This window comes from Scyliorhinus canicula, chromosome 6 (genome assembly GCF_902713615.1).
Source record: "Scyliorhinus canicula chromosome 6, sScyCan1.1, whole genome shotgun sequence".
In the NCBI taxonomy this organism is placed as follows: Eukaryota; Metazoa; Chordata; class Chondrichthyes; order Carcharhiniformes; family Scyliorhinidae; genus Scyliorhinus; species Scyliorhinus canicula.
In genome coordinates this window covers 75871418-75890265 of record NC_052151.1, presented here as the reverse complement: position 1 = coordinate 75890265, position 18848 = coordinate 75871418, and the positions used below count along the sequence as shown (strand labels likewise).

At 41.1% G+C, this 18848-nt stretch overlaps 1 protein-coding gene across 3 annotated transcripts in view; it reads right to left on the bottom strand.

Moving 5' to 3' along the window:
* Window positions 1–18848, bottom strand: part of fbxl4 (F-box and leucine-rich repeat protein 4) — a 118340-nt gene that overhangs the window by 12319 nt on the left and 87173 nt on the right. For all 3 annotated transcript variants that reach the window (XM_038799540.1, XM_038799542.1, XM_038799541.1), the window contains exons 6-7: window positions 8204–8275; window positions 4502–4814 (exon numbers count right to left, since the gene is read on the bottom strand). In XM_038799540.1, the coding sequence (XP_038655468.1) occupies window positions 4502–4814; window positions 8204–8275 (385 nt within the window). The remainder of the gene's footprint in view (window positions 1–4501; window positions 4815–8203; window positions 8276–18848) is intronic.

Here is an 18848-nt window from a genome sequence, read left to right as displayed (position 1 = left end):
ACGCACTCAAAATGCTACTAGCGCACATTCAGACTCATCAAAACCTCAAACTTGCATTAATACCTGCAGACAGACACATACACTGACCTCATATTGGTATTGATGCGCACAGGCACACACAAACTAAACAAACCCTGCTATTAAGTGTGTACTTGGTATACATTTCCAGAAATAATGCACTGACTCTTTCAAGCAAATCTGAACTGAAATAAAATGAAGTACACCGTTGCAACTGCAAATGGTTCAGTATTTATTAGAGGTAATTGTTGACAATGAATGGCTTGTAGCAAGGTGAGAAAAATCAGGCTCTCATTGTGAAGAATCTGAACTGGGTCAACTAACGACTTAACAACTGGAAGAACTAAACAGTACTGTTTTGATATACCATGCCACTAAATGGTAGGTTTTGGATATGCATCTCAAAATAAGTTCTATTAATGGAGAGAAATCAACTAGGCAGATAGGTGGTTCTACAAAAAATAATTAAGAGCAAGATCCAGGGATGAGGGATTAAGTTACATAGATAAATTGGAGCTGGGATAGGAGTAGGACATACAGGAAGTATTGGGCATTAAAGGATAGATCATTGTACTTTATAAATGAGAAAGGTAGGAGGGTTCCAAAGAGATCTTCATGTACATAAATCATTAAAATATGATGGACAAGTACAGAAAATAATCAAAATGGTGAATGGAATGCTGGCCCTTGGGAGGGGTTGTAGCAATGGTCCATCAGGATGAAACCTGGACACAAAGGTTAAATTACAAGGAGAACTGTATTCCCTGTAATTTGCAATGTTATGGGCTGACTATCAATTTTTTCAAGACAGTAGGGAGAACTGATGGGAGAGTCTTGGAAATGTAGCCCAAACGTCAGCACCAGGTCTTTTATAAGCTACATGCAAAGATGTGAAGTTGGAACTCTTCACAAATGGTGCTAGGTCAATTCTTAATTTTGAAATGGATGGATTTAGAAAATCTATTTTTTTATTCAAATAAGGAGTATGCTTAACAACTACAAACAATTAATAATAAAATAAAATAAATTAAACAACATACAATTCTCCCGTGAATGGTAGAACCCTCAAGAGTAGTGACAGTCAGAGAAATCTTGGTATACTGATCCACAGGTCACTGACAGGGACAACACAGGTGGAGAAGGTAGTCAAGAAGGCATACGGCATGCTTGCCTTCATTGGCCAGGGTATAGAGTGTAATAATTGACAAGTCATGTTGCAGCTGTATAGAACCTTAGTTAGGCCACACTTGGAGTATAGTGTTCAATTCTGGTCGCCACACTACCAAAAGGATGGGGAGGCTTTAGAGAGGGTGCAGAAGAGATTTACCGGGATGTTGCCTGGTATGGAGGGCATTAGCTATGAGGAGAGGTTGAATAAACTTGGTTTGTTCTCACTGCAACAAAGGAGGTTGAGGGGTGACCTGATAGAGGTCTACAAAATTATATGGGGCATAGACAGAGTGGATAGTCAGAGATTTTTTCCCAGGGTAGAGGGGTCACTTACTAGGGGGCATAGGTTTAAGGTGCGAGGGCAAGGTTTAGAGGAGTTTTTGCGAGGTAAGTTTTTTTTTACACAGAGGGTAGTGGATGCCTGGAACTCGCTGCCGGAGGAGGTGGTGGAAGCAGGGACTATAGATGGGGGCATCTTGACAAATACATGAATGGGGTGGGAATAGAGGGATACGGGCCCCGGAAGTGTAGAAGATTTTAGTTTAGACGGGCAGCATGGTCGGCGCAGGCTCGGAGGGGCGAAGGGCCTGTTCCTGTGCTGTACTTTTCCCTTTTATTTCTATTAAAAAATTTCCTTTTTTCCCCAGCATGGATTTTTGCTAACCAAAGATATTAAGGGACTTACAAGCATACAGAGTTATGTCGCAGTTCAGCCATGATCAAACTGAATAGTGGAACATGCTTAAGGAGCTTTAGGGCCTACTCCTCCTGTTCCTGTGTATATTCAGCCCAATTCCATTCTGGATTATATGCTCCATGAGCCTTTTCTCACTCGGCTTCATTTAACCCCAATAGCAATTCCTTCTCTTTCCTCTTCATCTGCATATTTTACTTATGCTTACACATTTGCCTCAACCGCTCCTGGCAGTAGTAAGTTCTTCATTCTTACCACTTTAAGGTCAACACATCTCCCACATTCCCTATTGGATTTATTGGTAACTACTTTAAATTTATGGCTCATGCACTTGCTCGCCCCACAAGTGGAACTATCTTCTCTATGTCTATCCTATTTATCCTCTTCGTAATATAAAGACCTCAGCCTTTGATTTTCTAGATGTAGATGTATCGAAAGTAGGGATGCGTGTCGCAAAAACAATAGCTATGATTGGAGATTATATTTTAATTGATTCGAGAATCAAAACAGCCCAAGAAACAAAGGCAATGGATTTTTAGACGGCATTCAAGTCAGCTTTCTGGAACAATATGTTTTGGTAAGGAACTAACAATAAAGGAACTAATATTAGACTTAATGATGACTAGCAAACCGGAATTCGTTAACGATCTGAAAAACCTGTAGTAGTTAATGATTTGAAAAACCTGCATTAGTTAACGATCTGAAAAACCTGTAATAGTTAACAATCTGATGGTTAGAGAATCTTGCAAAAAGTGATCATAAATGATTGAGTTTCATTTCAGCACTAAGAGGGAGAGTTACAAACCCAGGTTTGTAAATTATGCACAGTAAACTGGGCTTAACTGTTAATGAATAAACTGACAGACAAGCAATGGGAAGTGTTTAAATACATGGCTGATACAACATCTTAGTGCAGCTCCTCAGTTTTTGTCCGGGTTCTACAAATGGTGTTTTAAGTCTCAATGCAGAGTGACTGCTGAGTGTTGATTCACACGATACCTGCAAGACCCACCCCTGCATGCCATCCAGAATACATTTTGTTGCTGCTTGCCCTTTGCTATGATGTGCTCCATTGGAGTGGATCATTATTGGATGAACTTGTTTTTTTCTGGTGGCCTGGACTGGTTATTCCAACTGATTGGGTTGACCATGATGACAAATCTCTTGTCCATATAATGTGGCCACTGCTGCCATTGTGCTGAAGTCTGGTGTTTCTATCCACGTTACACACCAGAAGGTGACCAATAAGCAGTTCCCAATCAAAAATAAAACACTTGTATGCTCTGCTTTTTGAATTCCCATTTTACCAACAAATTTTCAATAAACCATTAAAGACACACATGGGTATGCTGTGCAAATTTAGGTGTTAGGATCGTATGCTCAAGATTGGCATCTACTAATCGTTTTAATTTACTAATCAGAAATGCAATTAATGACATCTGGACTTCCAATTAGCCTCATGTGACTAGTATTAGGCTAAATTATGTATGTGCTCAAGTTTACTTTCTCCTCACTCTAGATTTTTTGATCTTGAAGTGATTAATTATTTGTTTCTATGGGCTACAGTATAGCGAGCTTCAGAATGTAGCACTGGGCAGGAATCAGATGTTTCATTTGGTCAGCTTTAATTTTTTTAATGCAGCATATTGAGCCAAAACAAATCACCCTAGAGGGGAAAAGGGGTACTTATTTTTGAACTGCTGCATTAAATGACTGAAGTAGAGCAAAGTGGCAGCATTACTTGCCACTGGACAGACCTCAATGAAGTTCAATAAAGCTTTGTACTGCAGAACAATACAGCTCAAGAAGTTGGCAAGCAAATCAAAGCAAATCTAACATGCATGTCTTTTCTGACTTTTTCTTTGAAGGAGGTATCTTTCTTGAACACATTGGGCATGGCTCATTTCTTTCATTAGCAGAAGTTTCCTCAGTTTTGCTGTGTGCAGGTCACATAGCACTAAGTTAACAAGAAACAAAGGTTCGTAAGACTATCATTAGTATCTACCCTGCCCTACTGGCACACAGCTGCTGCTTAGGGTGCTTGGAGGCAGGGGATTATCATTTTTACTGATAACATTCATTTAATTAATAAGAGTATTTCCCTCAGTATATTAGGGATGGGGGAGTGGGAGGATTATAACCAAGAGCAGCATTACTTTAAAATAACATTGTAGTCTCCAAGCACGATTCAAAATGTCACAAACTGCAAAGAATACAAACCAGCTTAATTTTATTGTACAGAGATTAGGCATAAGATCAGACATAATGAATTCCTGGTTTTCTAATTCAGAATATACAAAAATAGACTGGAAGTTGGATCAGAAACTAAAATAGAACTTTATTTTAAAAGTTGGAATCTCTTTGTTCTGAAAACTTTACCTCACCTTAAATATTTACCATTTGCCCAATTTCCATGGTGGGAGTACACCTGGTTGACACTGAGCTTCATAAAAGGAAAGAAGAATGCTTTCTGAAATGGTTCAACAGATGTGACCAAGAAATTGGAAACTGAATCGCTGGGGAAAAGTTTTGAAATCAAACCATTTTTTTCTTTGCTAAAGAAGGACTGTAAAATTCCAATGCACATTCACAAGTCAGTCTGCTAAATGATTTCCTTACCTAATATATCCACGTGGAACAGATGAGGGCAATTTGTAGCCAGCTCCTCGATATCCGTGTCACAAACAGATCTATTGGCTGTCAGAAAGATCTTGCGTAAGTTGGGTAGTTTGCGAGCAAGCTTTATAAAGCATCCTGTACTGCTCTGTAACGTCGGGCACCATCCAAGGTCTAGTTCTTCCAAGAGCCGACAGCCTGATACTATAGCAGCTATGCCATTTTCGGTGATATTTTTGCATCTCCACAGATCTAGTGATCGCAGCTTTTTACACTTGGCACCAATCACACTAGCCACAAGGTCATAGTCATCAACCTAGACAGCAGAACGTCAACAATCAATAGTGCTCCAAATCACACATGGGTAACCACTTTTCATGCTCTTTAGGAATTGCGTTCTGACAAAAAAATTGCATTTTCATGAAAAACATGTTTGTGGATTTATGTATGGTATGCCTTGTATAAATAATATAATACAGCCAGTACGTGCTATGTCAATACCGGACCAATCAAATGTGCTTTTGACCTACTGAGAATATTTCCTCTCAGTGAGAACTTATTTTCACAAACACGATTTGAAGAACAAGTGGCCCTCAGCTTATTCTACCAATCTGTTATTCAGATGGCAATATACATCATAGCAGGTAGGTATCAAAATGGTCAACTGCGACATTCAAAAGATCTGTCGGCAATTATTCTTTCCATGCATGATGGCAGTATGGACAGCCGAGCAGACTTTCAAACGGAAACAAGAAAATCTCAACTCTTCAAGAAATATATCAAGTTACTTCATTTAAATCACATTCCACAAAACATGTACTTTGATTACAGTTTCACCATTCAGCACCATACACACAAACCAACTTCCAACATAGCAATAAAGAAGCAACCAGAGAGACGATAACAGCAGATCATCCCTTCAAATGTGTAAACCAAAGTTTTAAAAATTACTGGCAATTCTCAACGACCCCTCCTTACCCACGTCATATCAGACTCTGGTGGTGGTGGTGGGGGGGGGGGGGGGGGGGGGGGGGGGGAAATCCAGGAACAAATCTCTACTCACAATAATTAAAATACTTCCATTTAGGGAAGCAGAGCGAGAGTTGCTATTTCAAATTTGCGACATACTTAGCCAGTAGGGTGTTTTCTCGGGGGTTGGGCAGCTCTGCATCGGTTTCCAGGCAAATCCAAAGTTGTCGCCCCATTAAAATGAATGAAACTGCTCCAGAAAGAAATACCAGTGACAAGAACAGGGCAGTTCTGAGGGTAGGAGACCCCAAAATGTCAGCAAACGTCTAGCAACAAAGCAGCAACAGACATTTTTCTTTTCCCCAAAGAGAAACACATGGAGCATTTTAAGCAGAAATGAATCCCCCTTCATTGGTCTTTCTTTCCCCTTTAAAAGACCCCAAATAAGTTTTTCATCAGGTTATTTTGGTACAAAAGAATACCATTTTAGCAAATGTGATATTAAATATTTCAGGGTAAACCCAAAGGAGGGTTACGAAATACAGAAGTAATGCAATTGTTTAAAAGAAAACTGCAGAACTATATAAATTATTTGCAAATATTTAGCTCATCTTCCCACAACCAAATTAAATGTATAATTGAAAAATGTTGTTGCATAATACTGGTCAAAAAGATCTTATTAACCAATTTAACGTGACTTGACACCCTTGTCACATCAGAAAAACCTCGGAATGTTTGAATATTCTTAAAAAGTGGATTATATACACATTAGTTTCATAGGTTGCTACAGTTTTCACAATTATTGGGCTAATAGTTTACTATTCAATATATTTGAAACCACATTGTGGAAGGTTATCTTAAAAGTATTTAATGCATTTGTCTGAAATTCTTCTCTAATGTTATTTAACAGACATTTTAGACATTTACTTTAGGTTCACATCTCCACCGAACAGCAGAAAGAGAAACTTAAGTCAAATGAAGTTCTCCCAACAGAGCAATTTCAAGGTCAGTGTCCTTTACTTTTATTAGAAGTGCATCAATTGATTTATTTGCTGATGGTAGAGGATAGTTTAATTCCTGTTACAGGGATGTGGTTAAAAAAATGTTTTATAAAACCTCAATCAATTTTAGTTTGTTTAAAATATTTTGTCGAAAATTACATTATGGAGAGTTAGATGGACAAATGCAAATCAGATATTTTAGCCCAGGGACTTGCTGCTATTTTCAAAATGTCTGAAAATAATATTTTACCCTAGTGAAAAGTAAAATAATTAAGTGTGAACTCATCATCCAAATAGTGTACACTTCTGATTTCATCCTGGGAGGATTTTAATCTCAAGGTCAACAATATTCACAAAATTCGGCTGCAAGTACAGAATGTTGTGTGCTATTTTTGCCTCATGAGATGAATTATGATAATTCACCAAAACCCTGCCTGAGTTATGAGTCTTACATATTCCTGAACAATCAGTGGGAACACGCCAAATGCAGTATGGAGTCAAACCTTATTACAGCACACCATGACTCTGTCATTGACTATAATTGTAAATACGCTTGTTAGGACTGCAGGCCGTTTTTATTACTTTTTTCTCACGTACAGCTAAAGTTTGTGAACTTTGGCATAGTGTTTAAAAGCTGATTTTGAAATAATCATCGCCACAGAATAACTTATGGGATCCAGGATAAATCCAGGAAAACATCGGAACATGATCTCAGACGTTTATTAAAGTATAAATAAATGTGTTTGTTTGAAGCAGTCACGGGACAATATTGGTAAGAGAATAATATAAATGCATCTACGTGTTATAATTTTCTGAAAAATAAAATCAAAATTTACGCTCAAGTTTTAAGAATCTTTTCTGTATCCATTTCTTGTGGCATTCAAGCCCAGCTTTAAAAATTCAAACGAGCAATAATGCATAAGGAAATATCAAATCTATTCATATGCATGTTAAGAAAAAGTCTAATTCTTAACAACTGTAAATCTTTAACAAGCTCCTGTTTGTTTTTATATGTTCACCTCTTATAGGTCATGTCATGTGCAATCTGCCTGAAAGCAGATCCTCGGCTCATTGTCTGATCCCAAGCTGTTTTCTTGGCAGTTTTAGTCAGTGGTGATTTGCCACTGCCTTCCGCTCTCAGAGACAGAGCGAGGTTGCAATCTACCTCAACCGGAACGTTTTGTTCATGTTATTCTGAGCCACATGCTAGCCATCCAGCCAAGTGAGCCAAGCGGGCCCCTCACCTCTTACATGCAAGGTCATAATTGAAAGTATTACATTTTTAAAAAATCTCCCTCGCCTATTACATACAATAGGATTCTTTTGTACCTGTAGATTTTAGAATTATTTAGTTCTGACAGAATATTGCAGATCAACTTTTCTCAAATGGCAAATTAAAAAATCTAAGTATGGGACAGGACATGGCTAACAAGGTAGACAACTGACTCAGTCTGTTCTCTCATTCATAATTGGAACAAAGTAATCAGTTAAGAATTATTTAAGGTAATCCCTGACACCAGGTCTATGCTGGCATTGTAATAGCTTTTTTTTTTGTTCCATACTTTATACATAATTATATTTCTCAATAAGCATTTGTCAGATTATGATTTTTGATCTGCGTTCTCGTTATGAAATGAAGTAGAGTTTTGGAGATTTTTATGGTGTCAGTACTCTCAAATAAGGCCATTCTTGACCTGAAAAGTAAATGATTAGTTCATGCAACTCAAGTTCTTACCATGACACAGCTGCCAAGGCTGAGGTGCTGAAGTTCCAAGCAGAAGTTCAGAATGCTGAGCAGTGCTGTTTGCTACCGTTATGGGACACATCAGAGGCAACGTGTGTAGAGAAACAAAGGGAAAAGAGGTCAATTAGGCATTAAAGCCTGTCACTGCCTTTCTCAAAATACTACTCTTAACTGAGGTTACATCTACCACAAATGCAGCTTAATGAGTCCCAAGGTATTCAGACCATCGATTAGCTCATGGCCAAACAAATCATTACAGTCTCAAAATGCAGTTCCCTCTAGATGTGAATCTGCACAGATCGTAGTTACCAGGGGCTCTCTGCCTCTGAACACCTCTCCCCAAGGGACAAATCTTGAAAATGCGGAGACCTTTCACTAACATGCAAGGCTGCTGTGTGGCACCAGAATAGATCAGTGGTGTCCCAGAAAAAAAAGTGGCAATGGTGACATTCACAGATCAGACAACGTAGAGAAACTGTCAATAGCAAGCCACATAAGAGTGGGAAGATTGAACAGTACTGACCACAGCCTGCCAAAGGATTCTGGCCACAGTTATCTGGAGTGTCTGCATGCGTAACATACAGAGTAATGTATACCATGGAAGCAATTACAAGGCTGCAATTCAATTAACTAGTGCTGATTACGGCAATAGAACACAGAGTTAGTCACATAATTTCATCATCTGTGCACCACTGGGTTTATACAGAACAGAATAAAATAGATCACACAACAATTTCAAAACCTTACTGTTTGTGTAGAAAATCTTTAAGATGAAAATAATTGAGATTAGTAGCTGTCTAGAGCAGCTGTTAACATAGTTACATTCATTCATGACATATTAACATGCATTTGAAATTATTATTAGGTTTATAAAGTATTTACAGCACAGAAACTGGCTATTCAGCCAAGTACATCTATGCCAGTGTTTATGCTTCACCCAAGTTTACTGCCACTCTTCTTCAACGAACCCCATCAACATATCCTCATGTACATATCTCGCTTGCCGTGAAATGCATTTCTGCTATTCACGACAGCTATTCTTTGTTTCTATAATATTCCCAGATCCAGAGGGAATCTGAGCTGGAGATGGAAAAGAGAATTGAAAACTGCAGTATAAATGAGCCACTGGACCCCATTCACTACAAAATTCTAAACCCGAGTTTGGAACTTACCGCTTCACCCAAAATGAGCTGCAGGCTGAAGAAACGTTAAGTCATAAAAGTAAACAGATATACTACTTCAGTATTTAGAAAAATGTAATAGAAATGACCGTAGTTCTATGTTTGTTGTCACATTTTCCTTCGTGCAATTCAGGGAAAAATACAGTAAGAAGTCCTGCAAAACATTCAATGTAAATTATGGTGTGTAAACACTGACTTAATTGCTGTGACTTTCTCTCCTTTTAAGTAATGTAGCACCTCCCCACCCGCCACACCCCAAGTAATCTGCTCCATTGCCACTAACTGAGAAATGTACAAGAGCAGTCCGAGGTGACCTTTGCCCCCATAAAGGTCATGTTCACCAATTCTCTCCATTGGTTTGGTTGAGTAAAGAAACTGACCAGGTGAAGAGGAGTGCAGCCATGCATCTTCATCTGATCACTCACTGATAGACCAAGCCCATGATCATTACAGAATAAAATTGTCAGGTTCCCCGGTAAGAGGCATATCGTAACAAACCTACTACCTATAGGTTACAGCTAGGGGCAGTCAAATATAAGGAAGCTGTCACCACAATGATTAACAAATAGCCAGTAAGAGGAATAATGCTGGAATGAGATACTCTCTTTTTTGATTTGATTTATTATTGTCACATGTATTAGTATACAGTGAAAAGTATTGTTTCTTGCATGCTATATAGACAATGCATACCGTACATAGGGAAGGAAGGAGTGACTGCAGAATATAATGTTACAGTCATAGCTAGAGTGTAGAGAAAAGATCGACTTAATACGAGGTAGGATCATTCCAATGTCTGATGGCAACAGGGAAGAAGCTGTTCTTGAGTCGGTTGAGCACAGTAAGAAGTCTTACAACACCAGGTGAAAGTCCAACATGTTTGTTTCAAACACTAGCTTTCGGAGCACTGCTCCTTCCTCAGGTGAATGAGGTGAATTCACCTGAGGAAGGAGCAGTGCTCCGAAAGCTAGTGTTTGAAACAAACATGTTGGACTTTCACCTGGTGTTGTAAGACTTCTTACTGTGCCTACCCCAGTCCAACGCCGGCATCTCCACATCATTGAGTCGGTTAGTACGTGACCTCAAACGTTTGTATCTTTTTCCTGACAGAAGGTGGTGAAAAAGAGTATGCCCGGGGTGCGTGGGGTCCTTAATTATGCTGGTTGCCTTTCCGAAGCAGCGTGAATTGTAGACAGAGTCAATAGACGGGAGGCTGGTTTGCGTGATGGATTGGGCTACATTCACAACCTTTGTAGTTTCCTGTGGTCGTGGGCAGAGCAGGATCCATACCAAGCTGTGATACAACCAGAAAGATTCTTCAGGGGGATGGTGGTCTCAAGCCTCAGTTTTACTGCATTCGATCTTAACTTTTGAGTTGATGTATCCAAAACAAAAGAGGTCCACAGTATTTTATATTCAAAAATGGTGTTGAGGTTCAGGTCAGATGGTACACAGTACTTTTCTGTATTCATTTAAAATTTCATTTGCCATTCACACGGAATTCATTTATCTTCTTGTATCTATTTAATACTGGGTGGGAGAAGGTGGGGGGGGGGGGGAGAGGGGGGGGGTGGTGGTGAGGAAGAGGATCTTTTGATAATTTTCATTTGCTGGCAGCAGAATAAACCAAAATCATTAGGATTTAATTTGGTTGTTCATCTCTTTCATTTTGTGTCAGAGGCTGACTTGGATAAGCACATCACTGAATAGATAAACAACAACTCTCCGAACACTGGATACAATTCAGGTTCCCTTTCCTGCTCTACTCGGTGTTAATCTGATGTAGAAATCCTGCCGCTTTATAAGGTATTCTCGGATGAAAAATCAAGCCAACGGAACTTGGGGAAGATATGCCACAGTGTAAAATTACTGGGAAAAATAAAACAAATGAGTACATAAATCAAACCCAGCTGCCGTGGAAAAAAAAAGGACAATGTTTTATTCTGGAGTAAGCAATTCCAAGAGATAATGCAGCATGAGTAGCTGCACTCTCAAGTTTAGCATCTTATCTCACTAGCCTGTTTTTGAAATAATAAAATGTATATCACCATGACAAAACTGAAAGGATAACGGTCTTATACACATATATTGTCACACCATTTCATCACCATGGTCGCCTTTCATCTCCCATTACAGCTTCACTCTTCTCATCCTCGCTCGCAAGAAAAACCTACACATGACATATTACTGACACTTATCTAACCCACACAGAGTTAAAAAAAAAATTAACAGCAACAGAGTTTCACACCGATATTATCACCTACTCAATTAATCTCAAGACCTTCAAAATTAATACACTGAAAATGCTACACTTCCTATCCTCCAAAAAATAATCTACATTTAACTGAAGCAAAACAGACGGTTATATTTAAACTAATCATTCACTTAAGCAACCCGCAAAATCTTTTAAAACCAGATGTTTACTATTTTAGCAGAGAAAAATGCTGTTGTCATTTCTAGCCTTGCAATGGTGATGGCCATTCCATTAAAAAGGTAAAGATCTAGGGCCAGCTACAGAGCTGTGTAGCTGGAGTCAGGAGATTTACTGACCCGCTGGACCCGCCGTGGTTAAAAAGTACCAGGAACGTGCGGTTTCTGCTCCGGGGGTGGGGGTGGGTTTAGCAGGGGCAGGTGTGGGAAAGAATAGGGCCTACAGAGTGCAGAATCAGAGCGTGTAGCCATGGGGGCAGGTGAGTGCCAAAATGGGCTGGTTAGAAGGTGATAAATTGATAAAAGCAAGAACATGATTTTGTGAAAGGGAAATCATGTTTAACCAATTTATTGGAGTTCTTTGAGTAAGTAAAATTGCTGTGGATAAAGGGAACTGGTGGATGTACCGTACTTAGATTTCCAGAAGGCATTTGATAAGGTGCCCCATCGAAGGTTATTGTCAAAAATGAAAGCACATGATATGGGGGTAACATACCGGCATGGATTGAAGCTACCGAACAGGAAACAGAGGGGAGACATAAATGGGTCATTTTCTGGTTGGAAAGGTGTAACGAGTGGTGTGCCACAGAGATCAGTGCTGGGATCTCAACTCTTCGCAACATATGACTTGGATGAAGGGATCGCAGGTACGGTTGCTAAATTTATTTGACTTGACAAATATAGGTCGGAATGTAAGTCGTGTAGAGGGCACAAGGAGGCTGCAAAGGGATGTAGACAGGTTAAATATGTGGACATAGATCTGGAAAATGGTATATAAAGTGGGAAAACATTAAAATGTCCAGTTTGGCAGGAAGAATAAAAAAGCATATTATCTAAATGGTGAGAGATTGAAGATTCGGAGGGATTCTGGGTGCATGAAGGGCAAAAGGTTAGTATGCAGGTACATCAAGTAATTAGGAAAGCGAATAGAATGTCATAATTTATTGAATTCAAAAGTAGGAGGGTTATGCTTCAGTTATACAGGGCATTGGTGATCACAACTGGAGACTTGTGATCAGTAATGGTCTCCTTATTTAAGGAAGGACGTAAATGCATTGGAAGCAGCTCAGAGAAGGTTTACTGGACTAATACCTGGATTGGGCAGGTTGTCTTATGGAGGAAAGGCTGGCAGGCTGGAGTTTACAAGTGTTAGAGGTGACATGATTGAAACCTTTAAGATCCTAGGGGTCTTGATAGGTTGGATGTGGGAAGGATGTTTCCTGCAGCAGAATCTAGAACTAGGGGTTTACTGATTAAAAATAAGGGGTCACCCATTTAAGATGGAGGTGAGGAGAATCTTTTTCTTTGAGGGTTGTGAGTCTTTGGAACTGTCTTCCTCAGAAGGTGATAGAAGCACAGTCTTGAATATTTTTAAGGTAGACATCATTTATAAGCAAGGTTATTGGAGATAGGTGGGAATGGAGAGTTGAGGTTACCATCAGATCAGCCATGATCGTATTGAATGGAACATAGAACATACAGTGCAGAAGGAGGCCACTCGGCCCATTGAGTCTGCACCGACCCACTTAAGCCCTCACTTCCACCCTATCCCCATAACCCAATAACCCCTCCTAACCTTTTTGGTCACTAAGGGCAATTTATCATGGCCAATCCACCTAACCTGCACGTCTCTGGACTGTGGGAGGAAACCGGAGCACCCGGAGGAAACCCACGCACACACGGGGAGAACGTGCAGACTCTGCACAGACAGTGACCCAGCGGGGAATCGAACATGGAACCCTGGCGCTGCGAAGCCACAGTGCTATCCACTTGTGCTACTGTGCTTTCCTGGAGGAGCAGACTCAAGGGGCCTAATGGCCTACTCCTGATTCATATGTTTGTACAGATCTCCAAGCACTTTGTTCCTCCAATTTAGGCCTCTTATGCTTTCCTTCGTCACACCTTCGGTTTTGCACCATCAGCTGCTGAGGCCCTGAATTCTAAACTTTTCTCCCTAAACCCCTCTGCCTCTCAATCCTCTTTGGTTACCTGTCCTAACATCTAACATTACTCGGGGTGACATTACTTCTGTCTGGGGGCAGAGGCGTGCTTTCATGCACGAATCGCCATACCTAGCTTTTTTGGGAGGAGGTCTGATTTTCGTCTACAGTCCTGACACCACATCATCTTTCACTGACTTTTTTTGTGGATTGAGAATCCACAAAATTGGATTTCGTCCCACACACCATTTTTGTCTGGTGGTGTGGGATTTTGCAAGCCCACTAAAGGCACATCAAGTTTGAGCTTCTGAAGAAAAGCCTGGGAAAGTTCATGTCAGCAAATCATCTGTGATCATTTTTCCAAGTAACAAAAACGAAAAGCACACCGACAGTTGCCATTTTAACAGATAGGCACAAAAAGCCTTAAGAATATAAATTTGTAGGAAAATCACATCCATGAGTTGTGCATTTATGCCAAGAGCCACGTGAAAGCCTTAATGATATGCAAGAGTTCTGAAAGCTGTTGATCTGAATTGTCCATCTGGGCAGCTACCTTTGCCACTGCTGGGACTGAAATGCGTGCGGTTCGTGTTCTGGATGGAGGAGCTATTTGGAAAGCGAGTCAGGCCATGTGAAAAAGCCAGCCGTCTGCCGGCACAATGTCAGAGCAATTCCAGGCCCAGCGGACATTGTAACTGCTGGGGCCGGAGGTAGCACTAAAGATCCTGGCAGCTGGAGCTGTTTTAAGCGCTCCACTTACCACACACCCACTGCAGCCACCAAGGTGGGAGTCCAGTAAGGAGTGGAGAGACATCCTCTTCCCCAGGGTGGGCTGCAGACTCAAGCCCGCCCTCCTAAACACCGCCTGAGAAGTGGTGGCTGAGGCAGTCAGCGCTGCCAGCCTCACCAGGAGGAGACAGCTGGTGATCCGGAGGGGGGGACACGGGGGGACGGGGACACACTGGTGAGGCCTCTGCCCTGGATCCAGGGAGGGCTCCACATACCAAGGTGCAGGTGTCCTCTGGTTAGAGTGATCGTTGCTGATCCCCGGCTTCCTCTGAAGTGGGGCATTGCTTCGGAAGAGTACCAACACCTTGTGGGCTCCTGATTGAGTTTAGTCGTGCCCCTCCCTTTGATGAAACAACTGTGCTATTAGGGTGTCCAGAGGGGCAGCCTGTGTGGGTTCCCAGATGACCAGAGGCTTTCAGAGAATTTAAAGATCACAGGCAGTACTCAGCAGATCGAGCAGCCAGGGGCTTGTAAGTAGCACCAAAGTGGTACATTTAAAAGACAGACTGCAGCAATAGACAGACTTGGTATCGAGTCGCGCCCCACTACTGCCCCCGACCCAGGCAGCCACCTCCCCCCCCAGCAAGCCCAATATTTGAGGGTTTTTTCTAGCCTCCCAGGCTCCCTCCGCAGCCATGGCTCTGCTGGTCAATACTTGCATTAAGTTGCTCCCGTGAGACGTCCGCTTAAGAGCGGTGGAGGAAGAATTTTCCAAGCCGTGAATGATATTGAAATCCATGCAAATGACGGTTTTGCATGGATCCGCTGGTGTGGGGTGCGAACATCGATACTGCCACCAGCGAGGGACAGGGGCATGGCGTCAGAATCGGCGCTGGGTGCAAAGTGACATTTTGATTACCCATGATTCTCGGTCTGATCGCGATTCGTGTTTCCGGCATCATAAAGTGGAGACTGGAGGCCGTTATAACCATCATAACTTAGCACATCATCTGAATACCAGTACTCTTTCTTATAGGGACTCCCAAGTATCCACAACTTCCATGTAATAAACACTGAACATTAAATTCTTCAGTGACCTATTGCAGACCACCCAAATAATCAGTTTCTATTGCCAATCACATAAGTACCATAATAACTTTGAACACCGGTTAGAAGACACCGGACTCAAATGTCACAAATACAATTAGTGCAATCTGAACAGCTGATGAACAATGAAAATGTGAAAACAAAATCATTCTCTTCACACTGCACATGCAACAGTAAAACATATACACATTTAAATTGTTAAAAGTACTTAAATATATTAAATAGATGCTGCGCAAGGATCATTTGGCACTCATAAATCACGTAACCTTTACTCTTGCGTTTTCTGTTGTCATTGGAAAACTCATGCTGCATTAGTCACATAACATGAGCATCAATTACTGCATGTAGAAGATTTAAACAGGCAGAACGTATCCATTGTGAAGGGGACCTAAGAAAAATTATTTAATGTGATAGGGTGTGTTATTTCATCCGAGCCAACTGCCCTTTCAAGTTTTTAGCTCTTGTGGCTCAGGTCTCTTTGTGTATACCCACTCTTTTGCTTTGACCCATCATTTATGTTTTCAGCAACCTGGGTCCAACACTCTCAAGTTCACTCGCTGACCATCCACCTAACCTCCTCTTTATCTGGCTTTAAATCCAATGCAAAAACTCACCTTTCTGATGAAGCATTTAATTAATTTTTCTTAACTTTCTTTCTCTGACTAAGTGTTCATTTTTTCTAGCATTTCTGCAAAGTGCCCAGGAACGCAAGTATTTTTCTCTTTCATACTTTGAATAGAGACAATCTCCGCACATTTTGCTTTTCAAATCCGTGCTTTTCAAATTGTTTTTTAGACGGTACATATTTGAAACACAAAAGAAATGGTTATCGCTACCATTTTGAAATGTGGTCTAGTTTTCTTTTTAAAGGCAGACACCATGCCTGCACACAATTTTGATTTGACCCAGGCCGCTGCAACTAACTTGCAGATATTCTCCGAAAACTAAATGGCTCATCTTTTATCAAGGCCTGTGGTGTTAAGTGGATGAGATGCTTGTGCGGTAAGTATCTCTCTATTCACAGAATGAATTTGAACATACCACTTTGAATAATCTATGTTCTTCTTCAGATGGTAAAGTAGTATAACTAAAGAGAAGGGAAAATTAATATGAATTTGAATATCAGCTGGCAGGACCAAATCTAATGAGCAGCGTTAATGACCGTGATTGGAAGTGTCCAGAAGGCAACCATGGAATGAGTGAAATGGCCTCTAATTTGTCATCTTGGCCTTCTGACAATGCAAGAAAAAAATATTCGGAAGTATCCTCCAATACGAAGGATGGAACTTGGTCACGAAGTGGACTGGATTCGGGTGAAGTATTTGAACTCTCATTGGAGAAAGGTCTCTTTTCTGGAGTGTTGTCACGTAATGGTTACGGTAACAACTCGAGGGTCACAAGTTCAAATCACCATGATGGAAAGGTGTGAAAATGGATGCAATAGTCTAGATCAGCAGAGGAAAATGGTAATTTGGAGGAAGGAATAGCAGAAAATTCAGTAAATACACAGTATGTCTGGCAGCAGAGAGAATTGGGAAGAAAGGACCTTCACCTAAACATTAACCCTGTTTCTCTCTCCACATCTGTTGCCAGCCATTGCAACCTCTGCAATATTTTGCTTTTGATTTGGAGGAAGCAATCGACCTAAAGTTCACAATGTGCAACTGGGCCTTACTGTTATCTGAAGTGAGATAGCAAGCAACGATAGAACACATATACAACAGAAACACCAAATGCACCGATTATAACGGCCAAACAGAAGCAGCATGCAACTTAGGTGATCCTGCAAAAATCTTTCTGAGAGATAGGATTAACTGTCACATAGAAAGGCATGGACTAGTCAGGGATAGTCAGCATGGATTTGTTAATGAAAATTCTTGCCTCACAAATGTAATCAAATTCTTTGAGGAAGTGACAAGAAGGGTTGATGAAGGTAGTGCAGTGGATGTGCTATACGTGGATTTTAGCAAGGAGTTTGACAAAGTCCCACATGGCAGATTGGTCAAGAAAGTGCATGGGATACAGGGCAATGTGGCAAAGTGGGTGAAAAGGTGGCTTAGTAACAGGAAACAAAGGGTAATGGTCGACGGTTGCACCTGCAATTGGAAAGTTCTTTCAAGTGGTGTTCCACAGGGCTTGGTGTTAGGGCCCTTACTGTTTGTGCTATATATCAACGATTTGGACGTGAACGTGGGGAGCATGATTAGGAAATTTGCAGATGACACAAAGATTGACGATCAAGTGGATGGTTCATCCTGGATGGTGTGAACTTCCTTGTGTTGTTGGAGCTTCACTCATCAAGGTAAGTGGAGAATATTCCATCACATGCATTATTGAGTCTAGTAGATGGCGGGATTAGGATTAGGGACAGGCAACAAAAGCAGGCCAAGCCAACAATGCCAACCCCCCTTGAAAGAATACTGAAGTCAACTGTTCGAAGATTCTAACGATTGGGCTTTTGCTATAGAAACATTATTGGGGGAAGATGTTCACATGGGAGTGAACATTCTTCAGAGCCGGAAGAATGATGTCAAGGCATATAGATGAGATGTTAATGAGGCTTTGGGGATGTAGGTGAGTTACTTGCCGCAGGATTCCCAGCCTCTGACCTGTTCTTGTAGGTATAGAAGTTATATGGTTGGTCCAGTTCAGCTGCTGGTAGTGCTAACCCTCAAGGTGTTGATGCAGGTAATGCCATTGAATGTCAAGTGTATACAAAATGTTTTGTTATTTTAAAGTGGACTTTTGCAGAACCAAAAGATGGTTTATACAGATCACATGACTCAAGATTGGTCATATGTTCTAGAAACTTCCAAGAGGAACCAGATGGACCACTCGGCACTTTAGACGACAACAGCACACCCAGCCCTGTTGACCCTGTAAAGCCTCCCACCCCCCAGAATTATACAGTTAGCACCCCTGAAACCACTATCACCATCCCTAGGTATATCATGTCCCATCTGCACAATCGGGAAGGAGCTGCCCTGGGAGTCCTCAACATCAACTCTGGACCCCATGAAGTTTCATGGCTTCTGGTAAAACATGGGCAAGGAAACCTTCTCTGATTACCACGTGCCATCCACTGTCAGTTGATCAATAAGGAATCCGCCATTTTTAACACCACTTGGAGGAAGCACCAAGAGTGGCAAGAATGTACTCTGGATGGGGGACTTTTACGTCCTTCACCAAAAGTGGCTCGGCAGCACCACTACTGACTGAGCCCTAAATGACATAGCTGCTAGACAGGGTCTG